Below are 23,499 nucleotides of genomic sequence, written 5' to 3' on the forward strand. Positions count from 1 at the left end.
CTCCCAAGGAGCCTTGCGCATAAAGGAGGCAAACTGATACAAAAAGAAAAATGCAGGCTGGGCAGAGTGGTTTCTCTGTTACTTAATGAGCTAATTTTGTTTGTTTAACTAAAGTTTGGTAACCATTCATACCTCAGGGCTGCGATTTGGTAGAAAATTGGAATCTGATGGAAACTGAAAACTGTAAGTTGTTCTTTTAAAATTCTAAGGATTCAGAGGTTTCTCAGTTTACGCAGCACAGAGTAATTAAAACAATTGTTGAGTCGAAAACCTATGTTCAAGTCTTGGTTCCGCTATATATTAGCGCTAGAAGCTTGCAATAATTACTGACCTTCTCTGAGCTTCCTAACAGGATTTGTTGAGAATTAAATAAGTTTTCTTTTCCTTTTTCTTTTTTCTTTTCTTTCTTTTTTTTTTTTTTTAATTTTTTTAACAGTGTCTCGCTCTGTCGCCCAGGCTGGAGTGCAGTGGTGTGCTCTCAGCTTACTGCAGTCACTGCTGCCTCGACTTCCGGGGCTCTAGCTGTCCTCTGGCCTCAGCCTCCCGATTAGCTGAGACTACAGGCTGCAAAACCAAGACCAGTTAATTTTTGTATTTTTTTGAGATGGGGGTTTCACCATGTTGCCCAGGCTGGTCTCAACTCCTGGGCTGAAGTGACCCTCCTGCCTCAGTCTCCCAAAGTGCTGGGATTACAGGTGTAGCCACTGTGCCCAGCCTAAATGAGATTTAAGTCATGGTTTGCCTACTTAGGTTCCAAATGTCCATAACTTGCAGTACTTTTTACATTAATATATATTTTATGTTCACTGGAAGGCTTAGTCATCACTGTGTCTTCAATGATTGGCTCATAATAGTAGATGCTCATTAAATACTTCCTGTTGTTAAAAGAATAAATGGGAATGAGTGGTGCTCACCTAACCAAAATGAGGTTGGGCAGGGATGTATATGGCACTAGCCACCTGGCCACCACCAAGATGTCCCCGTCTCTCATCTCAGCTTTTTTCTGCATCTCAGCTTCAGTTTGTCAGACACTAGCTCCATAAGACTAGAAATTTGGCAGCTGTTCTCTCACTAGGAGTGGGAGTAAACTCTCCCTCTGGATTTTATCCAGCCAGCCTGGATTTTATCAAATTGGAAAATCCAAGAGGGAGCTGTGATTGGCCTGGCCTAGGACCTGTGCTTACTCCTGTGATTGAAGCACTGCGATTGGCAACCTGGATTAGGACCACCTGATTGGAGTTTGGGGAGGATCTGTTAGTTCCCTAAAAGAAGAGTGATGATGTTCTTATGAGAAGGGAGGATTGCCAGGCAAACTGAACCATGGATGTCCACAGCAAAAGGATAGGCAGGATAAGGATTTCAGCAGAAATGTTGTGCATACCTCATACTAACTTACTGAGGATATTTCATCAAAACAGTCTATTAGAACTACAGGACTTCTATATGGAACTAGACCTTAAACCTTTTAAACTCGGGAATTGGAGCAATACACAAACTCTCCATATACTGTGTGTTACCACTGAATTATTGAAAAGACACCCAAATTGTCTTCTTTTGCATTAATTTTCTTTTTTAGACGGAGTCTTCCTCTGTCGCCCAGGCTGGAATGCAGTGGTGTGATCTTGGCTCACTGCAACCTCCACCTCCTGGGTTCAAGCGATTCTCCTGCCTGAGCCTCCCAAGTAGCTGGGATTACAGGCACCTGCCACCATGCTGGCTAATTTTTTGTATTTTTAGTAGAGACACGGTTTCACCATGTTGGCCAGGCTGGTCTCAAACTCCTGACCTCAGGTGATCCGCCCACCTCGGCCTCCCAAAGTGCTGGGATTACAGGCATGAGCCACTGTTCCCAGCCCTTTTGCACTAATCTTTCTGGTGAGCTTCTCAGACTATGTGAGATATAAAGCATGTAAATGAATAGGAAGACTCAATATCATAAAATATCAATTCATTTACTAATTAATCTGTTCATGTAATGAAATTCCAATAAAAATCCCAACAGAGTCCTTCCTTCCTTCCTTCCTTCCTTTCTTCTTTCTTTCTTTCTTTCTTTCTTTTTCTTTTCTTTCTTCTTTCTTCCTTTCAAGATAGGGTCTCACTCTGTTGCCCAGTCTGGAGTGCAGTGGTGCTGTCTCAGCTCACTGCAGCCTCAACCTCTCAGGCTCCAGCCATCCACCCACCTCAGCCTCACAAATAGCTAAGACTATAGGCATGCACCACCAAACCCAGATAATTTATTTTATTTTAGTTTTTGTAGAGACAGCATCTCACTATGTTGCCCAGGCTGGTCTTGAACTCCTGAGCTCAAGTGATCCTCGCACTTTGGCCTCCCAAAGTGTGATTACAGGTATGAACCACTGTGCCTGGCCCAGAGGTTTTCAATTAAAATGAACAAGCAGATTCTACATTCTATTTTTAGGGCCCCAAATAGGAAAGATATACTGAATAATAATTAAGTAGGGGAACATTCTCTACCGGATAACAAGACTTTGTACAAGCTACAGTAATTAAGACAGAATAAAAAAAAAAAAAGACAGTATGGTAGGGAGGCTGGCATAGATCAACAAATGGAAACTGTAGTAGACCACTCTAAGATAACCCCAATGATCCCCACCTCCGGGTATTCACAGTCTTGTCTGCTTCCCTAACCTTGAGTATGGGCTGGATTTGTGGCTCACTTCTGATACAAAGAGCATGATAGACATGATAAAGTGTCACTTCGTGTCATTTCTGAGATTAGAGAATGAAAAGGTTGTGATTCTTATCTTGGGAGTTCTCTGTCACTTTCTTTGATCTCTCACTTGGAGGGTAAGCAAGTTGTCATGTTGTGAGCAACACTAAGGAGAGATGCATGTGGCAAGGAACCAGTGTCTCTGGTCAACAGCCAGTGAAGGCCAGACACCTGCCATCAGCTACACAGTAAAATTGCAAGTGGGTCCTTTTTCAGTAGAGCTTCAAAATGACTGCTGCTTTGGCCAACCCCTTAATCACTGTCTTGTGAGAGACCCTGATCCAGAACTACCTAGCTGGACCATTCCCAGATTCTTAAATCACAGAAACTGTGAGATAATAAATGTTTATTGTTTTCAGCTGCTAAGTTTTGGAATAAGTTGTTGTGCATTAATAGGCAACCAATATACACACATATCATGTTTGTGTCTGTGTGTGTGTGTATATATATATATATATTTGGTATGTGTTATCTTACTGCTAGTGGGGAAAAGATTATTTTTTCAATGAATGGGGTAAGGACAATTGATTATGTATGTGATAAAAAAAGATCTCTATTTCATACCATAAAGGAAAACATAAGTCCAAGAGGATTACAGACATAAATGTGAAAAGGCAAAACTTAAAACCTTGAAGAATAAAATATTAGAAAATGCCTTTGTGAATTCATGGTAGAAATTTCTTAATGAAGGCCGGGCACGGTGGCTCACTAGCACTTTGGAAGGCTGAGACAGGTGGATTGCCTGAGTTCAGGAGTTTGAGACCAGCCTGGGCAACACAGTGAAACCTCGTCTCTGCTAAAATTCAAAAAATTAGCCAGGCGTGGTGGCGTGTGCTTGTAGTCCCAGCTACTCGGGAGGCTGAGGCAGGAGAAGTGTTTGAACCTGGGAGGCAGGGGTTGCAGTGAGCCGAGATCGTGCCACTGCACTCCAGCCTGGGTGACAGAGCAAGACTCCATCTCCAAAAAAAAAAAAAAAAAAAAAAGAAAGAAAGAAGTTTCTTAATGAGATATAAAAGCACGAAGTATAAAAGAAAGCTAAAACACACCCTAAAAGGTAAAAAGTTAAACCATAGACCAGGAGAAAGTATGGGCAACACACATAGCCAACAAAGGTTCAGTATCCAGAATATGTAAAAACTGTTAGAAATCAATGAGAGACACACAACTCAATAGAAAAAAATGGTCAAAAAGAAGAATAGGCAATTTACAAAAGAGAGAATAGAAATAGCATATATTCATATGAAAATTTGCTCCAAGTCTGCCCTACGTGGTGAAACCCCACCTCTACTAAAAGTACAAAAATTAGCCAGGTGTGGTGGCACATGCCTGTAATCCCAGCTACTTAGGAGGCTAAGGTGGGAGAATCACTTGAACCTGGGAGGTGGAGGTTGCAGTGAGGTGAGATCACGTCACTTGGGCGACAGAATGAGACCCTGTCTCAAAAAAAGGAAAGAAAGGAAAGGAAGGGAGGAAAGAAAGGAAAGGAAGGGAGGAAAGAAAGAAAGAGGAAGGAAGGAAGGAGGGAGGGAGGGAAGGAAGGAAGGAAAGAAAAGAAAGAAAGGAAGGAAGGAAGGAAGGAAGGAAGAGAGAGAGAGAGAGTCCGGGAGTGATGGCTCAGCAGTTTCGGAGGCTGAGGCAGGAGTATCACGAGGTCAGGAGTTTGAGACCAGCCTGACCAACATGGTGAAACCCCGTCTCTACTAAAAATACAAAAATTAACCAGGTGTGGTGGCATGTGCCTGTAATCCCAGCTACTCAGGAGGCTGAGGCAGGAGAATCACTTGAACCCGGGAGGCAGAGGTTGCAGTGAGCTGAGATCACGCCACTGCACTCCAGCCTGGGTGACAGAGTGAGACTCTGTCTCAAAAAAAGTAAAAGAAAAAAAAATCGCTCCAATTTTCTGGTAAATAGGTAAATGCAATTTAATATAGAAATGAGTTTTCTTTTATGCTCTTGAGATTGACAGAAATTAAAAAATTAAAAACCTGTCAATATCAAGTGTTGGTGTAGATGTAGAACAGCTGAAATGCATAAACACTTGCTGGTGGACACACTTTGGAAAGTAATTTGGCAGTATCTAATGAAGTTGAAGAGAGTACATCCTGGGATCCACTGCTAAGTATATATCCTAGAGGGTTATTGTGTCTGCACTCCATGAGACATATATAACAGACATGGTTTGAATGGCAAAAAAAAAAAAAAAAAGAAGAAAAAAGGATAAAGCCTTAATGTCCAACCGTAGGAAAACAGATAGATTGTGTTATTTTCATTGAGTGGACTACTATACATAAGTAAAAATGAATGAACCAGAGCTACTATTCCAACAGGGATAAATCTCATAATAGAAATGAAAATAATTACAAGTTGCAGAAGAATACACATAGCACAATACCATTTTTGCAAAGCTTAAAAATATGCAGAATGACATAATGTATTGCCTAGGACTAAATGCACATCTAGTAATGATACAGGAAGTGCCTGGGAATAAACAAATTCAGGAACATGATTTCCTCTAAGGGGCAGCAGAGGAAGGCATAGGGGAGGGATATACTGTGGATTTCACTGTGTTGACAATGTTTTATAACTTAAGCTGGATGTTGGGCAAATGGAGAGTTGTATTATTCTTTATGACTCTCTGTATATTTTAAATATTTCACCGCACATTTTTTTTTAAACTAAAAAGTAACAAGCACCACATAGAGAAACAAAAGGGAAGACAGTGATAGTGGGGAAGGAATAGTTTAGAAATAGTCCCTGTTTGAGAAGACACAAATTCCAAAGAGTTTAGAAGTGCTTTGTCAAACTAAAAAACAGAAAGAGGTTCTCTAAAAGAAAAAGGTATTTATTTGAACGTAGGGCATCGCAATGGGAATTTGCGTGCCATAGTAAACTATGTGCATATTCAGGGAGATAAAGGAAAACAAAAGTTTTTAAATGAAAAATGAGGAAGATTACATAATTGTTTTGAGACTATTATCCTTGACAACAATGATCAACAGTAAGGGTGATGATGTCCGTCTAAGGATGGACAGAGTTCCTGGGCAGATATCCTTGCAGAAGTATTTCTTTGCATAAAGTTTTCATGGCCTTTGTACAAGGTTGTAGTTTCACAGAATCTTCTGTGATAGTTTTGTCGTCAGTCATACAAGCCTAAGACCCTTCTTTTCAGAGCCCTCCTCAACTCTGTGTTTCAGGATTTTTATAAAACACTTCACACTGACATGAAAACTTTCACATTCTCCTTTTTGGTAGAAGGGGTGTATTAATTTTCCCAGGGACGATGTAACACATTACCACAAACTCGGTGACTTAAAACAACAGAAACTTATTCTTTCACAATTCTGGAGGCAAGAAGTGTGAAATCAAGGTGTTAGCTGGGCCATTCCCCCTTACAGGCTCTACGGAAAATCCTTCCTTGCCTCTTCCAGCTTTTGGTGGCTCCTAGAGTTCCTTGGTTTGTGGAAATGTGTCTCTAATCTCTGCCTTCATCTTCACGTGGCCTTCCTCCCTGTCTTCATGTCTATAATCTCTCTCCACTTTCTTTGATAAGGACTCTAGTCATAGATTTAGGACCCACCCTAAATCAGGATGATTTCTGTTGGTAGAAGAGCTGAGGCAGGACTGGCTTGTCTGTCATAATATAAAAGAGTCTTGGAAGATGGCCAGGTTCCAGGCTCTAAAACCCTTCGTGGCCTTTGGGACACCAAGCTCTGTGCCAAAGGGTGGAAAGCTGCCCTGCCACACCACAAATCTAAGCCCAGGGCATAAAACCCCTTGTGGCTTGGTTGGAATCTGGGGCTCAGGGCATAAAACCCCTCGTAGCCTCTGGAATGTGCACAGACTTGTTGGTTGCTCTCCCAGGCTCATAAACATGTTCTCCATTATCTCAAGCAGCAGAGTATATTCTATATGTGTCAAAGAAAATGCTAAACCATCACAGCTACGCTTCATGCACCATTACCTTTCTACCCCCACGTCCTCACGCCCTCAGCTGTTTACCCCCACATCCACATGTCCTCACCACCTGCTTCTTTGTTTGATCACCAATAAATAGTGTAGGATCCCAGAGCTCAGGGCTTTTTCAGCCTCCATGCCAGCATTGGCCCCCAGACCCACCTTATGCACTCTTAACTTGTCTTTTCTCATTCCTTTGTATGGGTGAAGCCCAGGACCCCGGACTGGGGAGAAATGGAGGGACAGTTTTAGGAAGTGTTTGTGTAAGCAATTCTAGAATGAAGTCAGAAGAAAAAAAAATAACTACATATAACTTTCTAAATTGCTGTGTTGTTTTTCTAGTAGAATGCTTGCCTTTGTATAATGATGGTTGCTTGATTGTTAAACAGTAATCAGGTTATTAAAGCAACAATGAAGGACTGAGTCAGTCACCATGAGGTTTGGCTGCCAGTGAGAGTTAACAGCGTTTGATATGCTTTCCCCTGCAGAGAGCCTATAGACAGACGTGCAGGATGGGAGGTGACACATCACCCATATTCCTTTCTCAGGAAGGCATAACTATTAAGGCCCTGGGAGAGGAATGCAGCCCTTATGGAGAGCCTATAAACGGATGCATGAGGGATGTCTGTTTGGAAGTGAAAGCTTCAGTGGTTGAGATAAGGGCGTAAAGCTCTTCTTCTCCCACCACTCTCCTAGGCCTGCCCAGGGGCCCCTCCCTCAGGGAGAACTGTGGTCAGACTGCTCGTCTGGTTTCATGTCCCGTTCTTACTTGCCTACTGCATCTGGTTTCATGTCCCATTCTTACTTGCCTACTGCGCAACCATCTTAAACATAGTTTATAGTTAAAGCCTGATCCTATTAAATTGCTGATGCATGCAACTAGCAGTTGGAACTCACAGTTCCATATATCCGTACATCTTTACTGTGGACCTCACCGTATAATCATGTGATCCTCTCACCCCATGATCAGACCACCCTCTGCTCACTGCCCTTGCTCCCCCTCCCACATGTAAACTGATAATAAATGCTGGCTATTCCAGTGCTTGGGTGACATTGCAGCTCCACATTGCGGTGATCCCCCTGGACCCAGCTTTCACAAACTCATCTCTGTTTGACCCACCTGGGATAAGAAAGAGAATCCATGTTGCTGGCGGGGCTGGTTCCCGCTAGACCTTTGACTCCGCTGGACTTTGTAGCCCCCACGGCCTGATGTTGGGTCTGATCACCCCAACAATTTCACCTTGAGATTTTTTACTTCATTACATCTTCAAAGATTTTTTTTTTCCAAATAAGGTCACATTCACAGGTCATGGTAATTAAGACTTAGACATATTGGCCAAGTGCAGTGGCTCATGCCTGTAATCCCAGCACTTTGGGAGGCCAAGGTGGGCGGATCACCTAAGGTCAGTAGTTCAAGACCAGCCTGACCAACATGGTGAAACCCTGTCTCTACAAAAATACAAAAATTAGCCAGGCGTGATGTTGTGCACCTGTAGTCCCAGCTACTCAGGAGGCTGAGGCAGAAGAATCACTTGAACCAGGGAAACGGAGGTTGCAGTGAGCTGAGGTGGTGCTATTGCACTCCAGCCTGAGCAACAGAGTGAGACCTCCGTCTCAAAAAAAAAAAAAAAAAAAAAGACTTGGACATATTTTGTGGGGGGTACACAATTCAACCCATTACAAGGGACGTATACATGGCTTTTCTTTTTCGTTGGTAATAATTTAAGATTAGGAAATCTGAGAATATGTTTAAAATACTTTTATGATTACATTTATTTTCCTTAATGAACATCATCTTATTAGTTGTGTAAACCAAAAATAAAATTGTAACCCCCTGCACCCTGCCACCCCAACCATCTGAATGGACCCTTCCTCTCAGCCAAGGGTATGAAAAGGGTTATTGTGTCTGCACTCCATGAGACATGTATAAGAGACATGGTTTGAATAGCAAAAAAAAAAAAAAAAAAAAAAGGAAGAAAAAATTGATAAAGGCTAAATGTCCAACCATAGGAAAATAGATAGATTGAAAACTAGTGCAGGCCATGATGGAAGGAGGGGTTGGACATGCCTCATTATACCCTCATCCCTCTTGGAATTACTGATAAGACACTCTTTAAGTCTGATAAGAAACATTTACAATCTATTTTCTCTGAAGCCTGCTACCTGGACCCTTCAACTGCATGATAAAACCTTGATCTCCACAACCCCTTATTGTAATCCACATATTTCTTTCTATTGATAATAACTCTTTCAACCAATTGCTAATCAGAAGATTTTTAAATCTACCTGTAGCCTGGAAGGCCCACCCCCATGTATTATGTCTCCCTAAAATGTATAAAAGCAAGGTGTAACCTGGCCACCTTGGGCACATGTCATCAGGACCTCCTGAGGCTATGTCATGGGTCCATCCTTAACGTTAGCAAAATATTTGCAAAATAAACTTTCTGAATTGATTGCAACCTGTCTCAGATACTTTTGGGTTCACAGTTGCTTAGGTTCTTATTGTCGGGTTTTTCGGGTTTCTGCACTGGCAGAGATTTTTGTTTGCAAGTAGAATGGACCACACTAAACAAGATATAAATGTGCTATTACAGCCACAAACTGATAATCCTTCAAGAAAAGCTCAAAGGAATGAGCTGTGGATAGTTATTTAATATTTATATATGTTTTACTTGAATAACTGGCTACTTAAATTGTTATTTGATAATATGATCATGTGGTACTTTAGGACAATTATAACATAGCAAATATTGCTAATCTGTGCACCTTAATTGCATATTCCCTACAACACCTAGACATTTCTAATTGGTTGTTTTGACATTTTTATTTCAGTCAATAGTATCATCTTCCTCTCAATTGATGAGGCTTGAAACCAAACTCGTCATAGAGTTGGACATTTTTCGAACTGGAAGGGAACTTAGAGATTATCTCAACTCCCCCATTTCTTTTTACAAATAAGGACATCCAGTAATAGAGCAGTTTCACAATCTGAGGGTTAGTCAACTAAACGGTTATTTGTTGAGTAGCACAGTAACGGGACTCAGTTTCCCTGATTACCAGTTCAGTATTTTTCTTCACTACACACACTAATACTAAACTACTACAAATAACAGCTAGCATTGATTTAGCCATTACCATGTACTACTGTGCTAAGTGTTTTTATATGTGTTCCCTCATTGTATTTTCAGGGACACTTAATACTCAGGATCGTGGGCACTTGATGTCTTATATAAGTGCTGCATGGGGTTTACCTTCTGTTAAGCCTCAAGAGAACTCTGTGGAAGGTACAGTTTTCCTGTATCTCAGGCATTCTCAGGGGTGCTATCATTTGGCAGTATTCCATGAAGCTAGTTTTCTGCCAGAGTTAATGAAACTATTGCATGGATCACGGTGCTACAAACCTAATACAGCAACACATGTCTTTAGAACCAAAGATCTGTCCATATTTAGTATTATTTCTTAGGAATATATTTTCAAAAGAGGCATTTGTAGGTTAAGGCATATGAATGAATATATTTAAGGCTCTTTATTAAGGAATATGGTATTCTGTTTTGTTTCTTACTACATGAGAATAGAGAGACAGCATAGGGACAGGAAAAGAAGGCAAGTATAAAACCTGCCCCAGCTCCATCAGTGCCAAAAGTAAACAATGAGATTCGATGGAGAAGAGGTAGAGCACTTGTCCTCAACACTACCTCAACAAATGGCAGGAGTATCATATGGGAGGCCGGTTCCCCCAACCCCAAGTCCCAGTGGGCAACCCCATGGACCCAGATGCAGGCAGTGGACTGGGAGGCAGGTAAAGAATCTAGGGCTAAGTTCTCAGTATCTTTTGTATCGAGCAGTAAACAAGCTAGTCCCTCTCCCCGGGAAGTGAGCAATTGTGCCTTCTCATGCCGTGGTTGCTGTGGCCTGCTGAGTTGCCTAAAGACTAGTTAAGGAAGTGGCTCAGAGTTAGAGGGTAGGTAGGTGTTGCATTTCGGCACAGTCAGCAAGGATATTTAGGAACTCCCTTGCTCCCATAAGCTTATATTGTATAATCACTGAGTAATGTCTATTAATATGGACGGACCATGGTTTATTTAATTTGTGATTTTTTATATTCATTCTTGTTTTTTTTTCAGTTGACAGACCTTTCAGTCCTCATTCCACATTGATCTGCTCTACATTCAAAGACTGACTTTCACACCTGTAAGACAAAATAGTTTATGTAAGAAGCTATATTTGCTCATTCTGCTTGCCAGCAGAATGTCAGAGAATTCTTTGGCAGCCAAATTTCACAAATCCCCTAACTCAGTGACTAAGTGCAGCCCCTGGAAGAAGGCCCCTGAAAATGATAACATCTCTTGCATGAATCTTTTCTTGCAAAAGTTCCAGGATCCTAACTCATGCCTCTTCCTGTACATAATAAGATAATAGCTGATAGGATTAATGATTATGCCTCTATAATCTATAACCAGATGTACCCTTGAACCCCACCCTTGATGAGATTTTGCTCTAATATAACTGCTGAGCTCATTTGATGTAACTGCTGAGCACATCTGATGCCACTTCCCATCACATGCCACCACCTGTACCTAAGCTTTGGAGCAGTCTCACAGAAAGTCTCTGAAAGACTCTCCGGATTGCAATCCTTAGTAAGACATCTGAATAAAACTAATATTAATTATTTAAATGACTGATTTTTTTCTTTGGTTAACACACTCAACTAAAAACGGACCGCTCACATCATGTCAGGCAGTCACAGCAAAAGCAGAACCGTACTAGAGAGGGGAGGGGGTGGACTTGGGAGAGAAGTCAGTTTTCCCCCAGAATCTTTCTCTCTCATCAGTCACAGGTTTCTGAACACACTGACTCACCAGGAAACACTTTTTAGGTTCTCAAGGAAAACACTAAGTAACTTCAGAAACTGTAAAGGTCATAGAAAACATTATTTTATATATTTCCGTATTACCACGTATACGCGGGAATCCTCCCAAGCCCCTGGCACCGCACTCCAAATGTCCATCTCCAGGAACCCGCCCTTCAGTGCCCGGGGTCCCCTAAACAATGTTTCAGTCCTCGGGCTCGGTGGGTGCATCCTTTATTGGGGAGCGCGGGGGCTGCCCGTGCCCCTCCAGTCGCTCCCCGTAGGGAGCTGCGCACTGCGGAGCCCTCGCCCCCGAGCGAGCCTGTGTCGGACTCCCAACCGTCAGCCTCGTTCCGGGCCGCGGAGGCCGGAGCAGCATCCCCGGGGCAGCGCAACCGCTGGGGCCGGCCTCAGTGGGCTGAGTGGTCGGGGCATCGGGGCCCAGAGAGCGGCTGGTGAGTGCCTGGTCGGAGCGCGCTGTGAGCGGCCGGCCCCTGCCCCGGAGGCCCTGATGCAGCCGGGTTCCCCGCCCACTTTCCTTCTTTTTAGGGGACTGGAATCCACGCTACAGTTCAGTCCTCCACCTCTGTTAGTTGAACCCAGGGAACCCCTGCTTCAAAACCCCAGCTGAGTCACTACCCTTTGTCAGTCTCTACACTGGACATCTAAGTGACTTCACACCCACTCCCCGTTTTGAGACTAGAAAACCAAATACCACACGTTCTCACCTATGAGTAGGAGCTAAGCTATTGCTACGCAAAGGCATCCAGAGGGGTATAGTGGACTTCGGAGACTCAGAAGGGGAAGGGTGGGAGGGGGTTGAGGGATGAAACAACTACATATCGCTTGCAATGTATGCTACCTGGATGACCCTGAAGTCTCAGACTTCACCACTATCCAATGCATCCATGTAAAAAAACCACCTGTACCCCAAAAGCTATTAAAATAAAAAAATATATATAAATATATATTTTATATATATATATATATTTTATATATATATATATATATATATATATATTTTTTTTTTTTGAGACGGAGTCTCGCTCTGCCGCCCAGGCTGGAGTGAAGTGGTGCGATCTCGGCTCACTGCAATTTCTGCCTCCCGGGTTCAAGCCATTCTCCTGCCTCAGCCTCCCGAGTAGCTGGGGCTACAGGCACCCGCCATCACGCCCGGCTAATTTTTTTTGGTATTTTCAGTGGAGACGGGGTTTCACAGTGTTAGCCAAGATGGTCTCGATCTCCTGACCTTGTGATCCGCCCACCTCGGCCTCCCAAAGTGCTGGGATTACAGGCATGAGCCACCACGCCCGGCCATATACCTATATATTTTTAAAAATTCAAAAATAAAACAAAAAAATGCCTCTCCCTCCGGCTTATTTCCCGTTCCTCTACCCTTCTCATTCCCCTCTAGCCCAAAAGTCTCATCACGGAATTTACCACTTTTCCCAAGATAGTTGTGCCTGTTTTTGCTTCTCTGCTTTTGTACGCCACTGTTCCCACCTTCTGCCTATAATGTTTCTCTCTCCCATCCTCTCCTGACAACTCTTCTTTAGACCCGACTCGGGTGGTACCTTCTCCGTCAAGTTTTCTTTCTTTCTTTTTTTGTTTTTCAGAAGTTTTGCTGCCTGCTAAGCTCTCTTAGCCCTTCGTTAATTCACCTGTCATTGACATTGACCATCTTGTGTTGTATTCAATAGTCTGTCACACCAATTTGATTGTGCATTTTGCTTTGGAGAAGTCCTTAGTCTTTTATGTAGCCACAGTGGCCAGACATGCAGAAGATGCTCAATATTGCTGACTGAACTAATGCATTTGGGATAGGGTTACAGAAATGGGTGCAAGAGAAAAGGGTGTGGTTGAATTGGCTGTACCCAGCACACAGGTATGCAACTTGCTCACTTACTGTAGTATTCCTAGGAGGGGAGGAGTTCAACACCTGGAAATGCTCCTGAAAATAACCAGGATGCATTTCTGGTTGTCTTTGCGGAAGTTCACTGAATCCTTAAAATTTAACTTAAGAAGGGATGGTGGGAATTGAAAATGATTGCATCCAGCCTGGGCAGCATAGTGAGATCCCATCTCTACAGAAAAACCAAAACCCAAACCAAAAAAGAACAGCCAAGTGTGATTGTGTACGCCTTTACTCCTAGCTACTTGGGAGGCTGAGGTAGGAGGATCGTTTGAGCCCAGGAGGTGAGGACTGCAATGAGCTGTGCTCACATGACTGTACTCCAGCCTGCACAACAGAGCAAGTTGTCTGTGAAGGAGAGAAGGACCCAGAGAAAGTGAACAAGTGTTGATGCCACATTCACTCTGTGTTCTTTGCATCAGCAGAATGTGAATGCTTGGGGGTAGATTTGTAGGGAATTTCAGGTCTTTTTTTTTTTTTTTTTTTTAAGATAGGTTCTCACTCTGTCACCCAGACTGGAGTGCAGTGGCGCCATCTTGGCTCACTGCAGCCTTGACCTCCTGGGCTCAAGCTATCCTCCCTCCTCAGCCCTCCAAGTAGCTGGGACTACAGGCGCACGCCACCATGCCTGGCTAATTTTTTGCATTTGTTGTCAAGACTGGGTTTCTCCATGTTGCCCAGGCTAGTCTCAAACTCCTGAGCTTAAGCTCAGGAGTTTGTATGTTACAGTATATGATATGCACAGATGTAATACAACTAAAATGTACACGATTTTTTTTTTTTTTAGAAAAGAACCATACAGAAAGTTAGGAAATCGGAAAGTAAAAATTCTTCTTCTACTTCCCTTCTTCAATCTCTTTCACTCAGAGTGATTCTTATTAATAATTTATTGTGTATTCTCCCTAGAAAGCTTATAATGTACTTTATCAAATCTAAACTATTACTGATTACAATTTTTTTGCAATTCTGTACATGAAAATTAGGTATTTTATGTAACTGCATAAAAAATGCTGAGAAACAAAAAATGCTGCATATTAAACCTTCTTAAAGTATGCATCTTAGAATTGATGAAATACCGTATATACATATATACACACTTTAAAAATTTTATGCGAGTGGTGTTATTATGCAATGTGTCTTGCTTTTTATGTAACAATGTGTCTTGGAGAGTTTTACATATCTGCATATATAGCCCTACCTCATTCTTTGTATCGCTAATGATGCATTAAAATTTTATTGAACAAGGGTAGTACAGAACAATTAGTGGGCCCTTCATTAAGGGACATCTTGGTTGTTTCCAAGGTGTGGGTATATGTCTGTGTGTTTTCTTGCTTGTTTTTGCTATTACAAACATGTTGCAGTGAACCACCAACCTTGTGTGTATGTGTGTGTGTGTATATATATTGTATATCTATCTATATATAGTTGGTAAGATTTTTTCATTTTTGCTACAGTTTTTAGGAATTCCTCTATATAAAGTAGTTGCATACATTTTCTAACCTAAAATTAAATAATTGCATCACTCTTTGGAAGTTATAAGTTGATCTTTTAGTATTTAGAGTTTGTTACCTGCCAAGCAATATTTGACACTCAAAAACCAGGTAGAAAATGCATCTCAAATTACAGTATTTCATTAGAGGGAAAGTTATATGATTTCCTTAAGGAAAATCTCTCCAAAATGGCAGTGGTCATGTATTTATATATTTATTTTGGGAATCTTAGCTATATGATCTATTTTAACAAAATTTAAACCATAACAAATTATTTATAATTTATTTTTTCTGAGTCACAATAGAGATTAATCCCTGATTATCAATTTTCAGTGTTCACAGACACTTGTATTCGCAGAAACAGAGTCTGTATGTCAGTGTTCACAGTCACAAAAGTCTGCTTGTATAAAAACCACATTTATTATTTATCTTAACAGATTCTGAATCCTTGCTGTTTGTGGTCTTTTGGAAGAATGAATATGATATGATGTCGTTCTAAACTTTTTTTCCCAACCAAATTTTCCCTGCTTTGACCTGTTCATAGCTTTTTATAGTTTACCTCTTTACTTCTCTGTTTAAATTTCTTCCCTCTGCTTCTTGTTGACTCCTACTTATCCTTTAAGGCCAACTAATGTTCAAATCCTCCATGAAATCCTCTTTGTCTATTTTGTCCACGTTTCTCTCTTCCTTCTTTAAATTCCTTTTTCAGCAGAACATCACAATTTAACATTCTTGATTGATTCATATAGGTTACTTTATCTCCTAAATGAGACTGAATTCTTCAGGAATTCTTGTCTGGGCTGGATTTCAGGCAAGACATCTAGGGGGTGCTACATTAGCTCTGGTTGCTGAGCACTTGTGGCTTGAAGTAGTCTTTTTTTCTGGCTTTTATTTTGGATTCAGGGGATACATGTGAAGATTTCTTACAAAGGTTTATTGCATGATGCTGAGGTTTGGAGTATGATTAAACCTGTCACCCAGATAGTGAGCATAGTACCCAATAGGTAGTTTTTCAACCCTAACCCCCATCCTTCCCTTCCCCTTCTTGTACCCCCAGTGTCTCTTGTTTCCATCTTTATGTCCATGTATACCCAGTGTTTAGTCCCTACTTATAAGTGTGAACATGAGGTATTTGGTTTTCTGTTTCTGTGTTAGTTCACTTAGGATAATGGCCTCTAGCTGCATACATGTTGCTTCAGAGGACATGTGTTTTTTTATGGCTGCATAGTATTCCATGGTATATATTTCTTCATCCAATCCACTGTGAAGTTGTATTCTTAAGACAAGAGGCAGGGCTTCTCCAGAGACCTGGAGGGGGTGTAGCTAATGCAGCTGTTCATTACAGCTCATTCCCTCTAGCATCAGAGGAATGCCTGCGCTGCTGTTTCACAGATAGACGCCTATTCTGCCCAGCATTAGAGTTGCCACCAAAGATTTTTACTGCGAATGGGCTAACCATTAAGCTGCAGCCCTAAAACCCTACCAAGCTCAAAAATGCACCCTGACATTGTGTTTCAAAATGGTGGCATAGAAGCAAGCTGGCTTTTTCTTCTCCCTTACCACTAGAAAATGGAAACAAATACACAATGTTAAGATTATCACCAACAATATCCCAAAACTCAGATATAAGGATGAGATCATTTCCAGTACCACAGAGAAGTGAAAAAACCTCTAAGCAGATGGTAAGAGAATTGGACTTTCATAGCATGACACTCCTTACCTCAGTCTGCCTGGCACCAGGCAAATGGAAAATTTCTCCCAGTCTTATGGTTTCTCTAATGGGAAAAGTGAGATTGAAGTGGACAACCAACTTTCCTACCATCCTGGGTTTCATGGCAGGAGACCTGTTCTTGCCTCAAACCACAGGAAGTATCAGCAGTGCTAAAGGGAGAAATATCCCTGAGGACAGCCAGAGATGAAGGAGGGAGATAGGACTACCATCCCCATTCCTGGAAACTCTACTCTGTAACTTGGCCAAAGAAGACACCAAATCAGAGTTGCTGTTTGGCAGTACCATGCTGTGGGAAGCTCATCCCACAGTTCCCTTAAGCATGAACCCCTAGCCAGCATTCCCACACTGCTGGGATAATCCTTTTAGGACTTCCCCCATTTTGGATGGGCAGCAATCTGATTGTTTACTAGAACCGAGGCAAACCCAGGCTTAAGCTGACATCTAGTGCTGGAAATGAGTCAGTGACCTCGTGAAAAACAAAAGAAAATCTACAGGTAAATTGTAAAGACTCTCTAAGCAGACATATCCAATAAAAACCAAAACCAGCCAGACAGAGAAGACTGGAGTAAATAATTAATCCTTCAACACAAAGACATACACATACATTCACAAGAAAAAATAGCAAACAGAGGATCATGACCTCTTCAAAAGGACAAAGCAAGAAACCAGTGACTAACCCTAATAAGAAGGCAATATGTGAACCCTCTCACCAAGAATTCAAAATAGCACTGAGGAAGCTCAGTGATCTCCAAGATAACACACAAAAAAATTCAGAAATTTATCAGAGAAGGTTAACAAAGAGATTGAGATTAAAAAACCCAGAAATTTTGGAATTAAGAAATAGATTTGCTGAGCTAAAAAACTTACTAGAGGTTCTCAACAGCAGATCAAGCAAAGAAAGAATCACTGAACTCAGACAGGTTGTTTGAAAATGTGCAGAGGAGACAAAAGGAAAAAGAATGAAGATGAACAAACTTATAGAAAATTACCTCAAAAGACCAGATTTAAGAATTATTGAGTCTGTGACCAGCCTGAGCAACAGAGTGAAACCCTGTCTCTAAAAATAAAAAATAAAAAAATTAGCCATGTATGGTGGTGCATTCCTGTTGTCCCAGCAACTCAGAAGGCTGAGGTGGGAAGATCACTTGAGCCCAGGAGCTTGAGTACTGGTACTGTTTGGCAGTACCATGAGACCAGTCTCAGCAACATAATGAGACCTTGTCTCTATGAAAAATAAAAATAATAAACAAACAAACAAACAAACAAACAAATAAATAAATTAGCCGGGCTGGTGGCATGCACCTGTAGTCTTAGCTACTTGGGAGGCTGAGGTGGGAGGGTCACAAGCCTGGGAGGTCAAAGCTGCAGTGAGCTATGATCACGCCACTGCACCCTAGCCCAGGTGGCAGCGTGAGGCCCTGTCACAAAAGAGAAACAGAGAGAGAGAGAGGAGAGAGAAAGAGAGAAGGGGGTGGGGAGAGGGAAGGCTAAAAAAACCCTGCTGATAGTTTGGGAACAATGGTTCATGTTGACACATTCTAGGGGGCAGTGGGTGGGTAAACTGGTTAACTGGCAGCTAAAAGATAGGTCAGTTTGTCCTTGAGTAGGCCAACTAAGTGTATCAAACAAACAATTATAGCTGTTTATGAGTTCTCTGGAAAACTTGGAGAGGGCAGTTGTGGGGCATAGGTGACAGGCTGGCTCTGTGTAGTATCTACTGGTGACCCATCATAAGAAGCTCCATCTTGCTTAGGCCAGGTCTGCATCTGTGTCCTCAGAATTTCTCACTAGAAGCCTCTTTTTCTGTCTTCTTACGTGTTTGGGAATGTATCCTTTTGTTCTCCAAGTATTTACTATTATTCTGGTTTCTGGATTTTAACCACATCCTGAAAACATATTTATTTGGTTGGAGGCATCATTATTGTCCTACAATATGATTTTTGTCTGTAACTGACATCTCCTTTTCCACTGGCGTCCCCTAATTTCCATGGTTATGTGCTCATAACTTCTACACTTCTTTATTATTAGAGCTTTTCTGTTTAGGCAGGCTAGATTTATGCTCTCTATAGTACCATTGCCTCAATAAATAGTCACAATCACTTTTCAGTGTGAACTTTCTGTTTGGACTTGGGGTTATTTATTTTGGCTGCTAAGAGGATGTTTTATGCTTTTATGGTAGATGAGATGGCAGACAGTAGATTGTCTGATTGATGAACTGTATTGCATCACACAGTTCCTTGAAGCAAGGAAACTTTAGAGTTCACGAAGTTCTTTGCTTGGTCTCTTGCACAGTGAGTACCTCGGCAGTGATCTACAGTCTGTCCTCTAATTCAGTGGCTCTCATCTTTTTTTTTTTTTAGCCCTAAGGCACCTGAGGACAGGTGCCCTCCAGTGAATTGCTGGGGTTACTATGGCAGGGATGGGATGTGTGTGAAGGGACAGTCCCCTAGAGCCATAACATAATCAGGAGGAGCACTTAAAGTTTGAAAAAGCTCCCAGGTGTGTGTGTGTGTGTGTGTGTGTGTGTGTGTGTGTGTATGTGTGCTGTCCTCACTAAAAATATCACCTCTCCAGCCCCATAAACTAAGCTTCCTTAGATAATACGGCAAGGGAGAACTTAATGATTTTGCTACTTGTCTAGCTAAAAGGGGAGTAATAAAAACGTACAACACTCAATTTACTGAGTTTTAAACGAACCTATGTTATAATTCTAGGTTTCGAAGTATAAAGCATTCCGCACGACGGAGGATGGAGAAGGATGCTGAAGATGGCGCCCCTTCTGAGGGAGCAGAGGCTCCTCCCTCTACGGAAGAGGCTGCCCCTCCCCGTTCAGAAGAGGAAGAGGCCCCGCGCCCTCCGACAGTGGAGGCCCCGGCAGAAGATGGTTTCTCTCCTTCCGCAGAAGATGCTGTTTCTTCTGTGGTGGATTATCGGGATCTCATTCCTTCTGAAGAAGGGATAGTTCTTCCAGATGATCATGAAGCGGATCTGAATAGAGTTCGACAGAGGCTTGCACCGCGACCGGTTCAGTCAGTGATTTCGGAAGTGCTGTCCTTGCCGTCTTCCCGGCGGTCCTCCAGATACCGCCGGAGTATGAGTGGCCTTCCCAATCTACAGGAAACATTAAAAGAGAGACAGGTTTGCTTCTAATACGATTTTTCATGTGTGCTACTTTTCCTTATCAAATACGAAATACTTTTACTTTACAAAGTATGAAATAGTTTGATATTTTTTCTTCAGAATTGCAATTTTTGAACTTGGTTTTCATTCCTTAGGCAAGATTTAGAGAGGCAAGGGAAAGCCGAAGACTGAAAATTGACCCTTCATACAAATATATATTTGAAATTCTAGCAGAAAATCTTGGCCTGGACATAGTAACTGTTGAAGAATTAATTTTGGATTGCCCATCTGTAAGTTTAAGTCTTATCATTATATTTTAATTGCCCTTTGAGTAAGTGATTAACTTAAGAAAATAGAGTTGTCATAAACAGCAACAACAACAACAAAAATCATTCAGAAAGACAAAGTTGGGGCAGGGCACTGTGGCTCATGCCTGTAATCCCAGCACTTTGGGAGGCTGAGGTTTGGGGATTGCTTGAGGCCAGGAGTTTGAGACTAGCCTGGGCAACATAGCAAAACTCATGTCTCTGCAAAAAATACAAAAATTAGCTGGGCATGGTGGTCCGTACCTGTGGTCCCAGCTACTCAGGAGGCTGAGGTGGGAGGATCTCTTGAGCCTGGGAGGTGGAGGATGCAGTGAGTACTCCAGCCTGGCTGACAGAGTGAGATGCTGTCTAAAAAACAAAAAAGAAAGAAAAAAGAAAAAGCCAAAGTTGGAATTTTACTGACTAGAGGAGAAGGTTTAGTTTATATAATTATAGCCAGTTGAATGGTATTTCTTTTTTAATTTAATTTAATTTTATTTATTTATTTTTTGAGACAGAGTCTTGCTCTGTCACCAGGCTGGAGTGCAGTGGCACGATCTCGGCTCACTAACCTTGCCTTCCGGATTCTCCTGCCTCAGGCTCCCGAGTAGCTGGGATTTCAGGCACTCACCACCACGCCCAGCTAATTTTTTTTTTTTTTTTGCATTTTTAGTAGAGATGGGGTTTCACCATGTTGGCCAGGATGGTCTTGATCTCTTGACCTCGTGATCTGCCCACCTTGGCCTCCCAAAGTGCTGGGATTACAGGCGTGAGCCGCCGCACCTGGCCCAGTTGAATGGTATTTCTAATCAGGTTTACTGTTGTGGAGAAAGAAGAGAAAAGTTAGCAACTAGAATTTTGGCTAAACTTCAAACTCAGAATGATGTCAGAAGTTAGAGGCATAGTTGAGTGACGGTAGGTAATATTTTACAAGTACAGGTTATATGAACTACATATGCAAATCACTTGTAGAGAAAAGCTGCATAAATAAGTCAGGGAACAGTGACTATTGTATGAGTATACGGCAGTAGAAATAGTGATGTGATTGCAGGTCAGGTTACCATATGTCTCAGTGTGCCAGGGACAGTTCTGGATTATACCTATTTTCCTGGCATGATTAACAGTACCTCCTGACACTACTAAAAGTTTTGGATGATAAATTGATGTGGTCACCCTAATTATAGTAATGTATGATACACTTGTGTCATAGCTTCCCTCGCGATAGCTCTGGTTCTAAGATAATTTTCAATAAAACTACCACTAGCTTCTTGGGCTTTTTCTGGACCCTAGGAGTGGACTGGGCTGGTATGCCAGAAAGACCAGTGAGCAGGTGCAGACTGCTGGTGAGCTGATTGTCTCACTGAATGCACTGGTGAGAGAGTTGGGGTGAGGTAGGGTTGTGGTGAGGTTGTCACTGTGGGGGCCATATCCCCTGCTTTTATAGGGGTCATCAAGCATGGGCAAAACTCTTTAGCTTGCTCTAGGAGCCAGGGTTCTATGGAACAGTGCCTAAAAGAGCTACTCCCGGCCAGGCGCAGCAGCTCACACCTGTAATCCAAGCACTTTGGGAAGCTGAGGCAGGCAGATCACCTGAGGTCAGAAGTTCAAGACCAGCCTAACCAAAATGGTGAAACCCTGTCTCTACTAAAAATACAAAAATTAGCTGGGTGTGGTGGCATGTGCCTGTAGTCCCAGGTACTCAGGGGGCTAAGGCAGGAGGATCGCTTGAACCTGGGAGGCAGAGGTTGCAGTGAGCCGAGACTGTACCACTGCACTCCATCCTGGGCGATAGAGTGAGACTCCAACTCATATAATAATAATAATAATAATAATAATAAAGAGCTACTCCCTTGCTTGATACAGTGCATTGCTAAATTCTGCAAAATTGTCTGCGCTTCATGTCGTCCAGTATCCTTATAAGAATGTGGCCCTGGCAGTTCTCTGACAGTATGAATGGGATTGCTCATTTTCTTGGTCCTGTTGTGTAGCTGTAACAGTGAGATGGGGATGTGATTGATGCAAAGACATCAATAGCTCTAAGCTATTATAATGACAAAGTATAGAGAATGCATGGAGATGTGTACATAAAACAAGAGGTGTCACAGCAAGCAACCGGAAGTAGGTTGTGGTTTCCCAGGTCACCAAAGTTCCCCGCTGGAATTTACTGCTGTGGTCAAGGCTGGCTTCATGGATATATGGGCTGTGTAGTTACAGAGGCCCCTGTGCTTAGAATGTCACTGTGCTTGGTTTGATGATCTTTTGTCACCATTTTGAAGTTCTTGATAATTTTTTGGGAAATGTCTCACATTTTCATTTTGCACTGTGTTCATCAAATTCTGTAGCTGGTCCTGACTGTGGACAGTGCCAACCAAATAGTAAGAGGATTTTCTTTGCCACTCACAAGTTGGGTTTGTTTGTTTTAATGGTTTCCTTTCCCCAGTGACTATTCTAGTTTCTGTGGTGACTTTGGCTACATGTCTTTCTAGCCTCTCTAAGCAATTGGTGCAAAACAACCTTATACGCATCCCTGAGATGGTGACAATGAGAGGAAGGGAGGGCCAATTTCTAAAAAGTCATTTCTTAGTAGGCCCAGGCTTTAGGCCTGTCCCGAGGATCAGTCCTGCATTTGGCTAGGGAGGAAGCCAGATGAGTGATCAATTTTGTTTCACCTGAAAATTGTTGGGCCACAGATTTGGATAACACCACAGCTGGAATCCCTAGACCTTCTGCAAAGAGTATAGGCATAGGCATTGCGGCCTGATCACTGCCTTCATGAAAGGGTAACTGCTAGAACTAAGGTGTGGGGGGGAGATGGGCACCTGCAGAACTGGTAGTCCAACTTTAAATATTTGCCGTCTGTATTTCTGGCTTGGTATTCTCTGTTTGGAGGAATTCTTACTGGCTAGCATGCTAGTCAGGAAGTAGAAGTGCTATGTGCCTACAAACCCTTCTATTTGCTATTCCTGGGGTATGTCTCAGACTTTGGGTCCATGTGGTTAGATTCTACCTTTAAGGCCATTATGGTCCAGGACTGACACTGCTTAGGCTGCAAGGAATGGGAAATGTAGGCATTAAGGAAGAATCAAGCTGCAAAAGGTATTTCCTTAAGAGTTGCTTGTGAGTGAGCAAAGCCATGGTGGAGGGAAAATCGTGTACCCAGTAGGGAAACCAGTGTCAAAACTTGAAAGATTAGAATGTTTATTTGGTTGAGGGGAAAAGGCAAGGATATATGATAGGTTGGATCAAGGTTGGTAACCAGGTGAGTAAGGAGATGGAACAAGGAACAAGGGGTGGCATGATTTGGTGTGGTGCGGTTTAGGAAATTGGGGGTATATGGAAAAGTATTCTTTAGTTTGTTTTTTTTTTTGTTTTTTTTTTTTGAGACGGAGTCTTCCTCTGTTACCCA

The 23,499-nt window shown here is 42.2% G+C and overlaps 1 protein-coding gene across 2 annotated transcripts in view; it reads left to right on the top strand.

The window, feature by feature from the left end:
• Positions 1-11,803: 11,803 nt before the first annotated feature.
• The window catches only part of DNAH8 (dynein axonemal heavy chain 8), a 322,731-nt gene continuing 311,035 nt past the window's right edge, over positions 11,804-23,499 (top strand). Inside the window, exons 1-3 of one of the 2 annotated variants that reach the window (XM_063812416.1) lie at positions 11,804-11,989; positions 19,383-19,806; positions 19,944-20,078. Coding sequence is in view for 1 of the 2 variants with exons in the window: in XM_054686792.1 (XP_054542767.1) it covers positions 19,417-19,806; positions 19,944-20,078 (525 nt within the window). In the remaining variant the exon portion in view is untranslated. The remainder of the gene's footprint in view (positions 11,990-19,382; positions 19,807-19,943; positions 20,079-23,499) is intronic. The other variant, XM_054686792.1, reaches the window with a different exon arrangement.

The sequence above is a fragment of the Pan troglodytes genome, chromosome 5, assembly GCF_028858775.2.
Source record: "Pan troglodytes isolate AG18354 chromosome 5, NHGRI_mPanTro3-v2.0_pri, whole genome shotgun sequence".
In the NCBI taxonomy this organism is placed as follows: Eukaryota; Metazoa; Chordata; class Mammalia; order Primates; family Hominidae; genus Pan; species Pan troglodytes.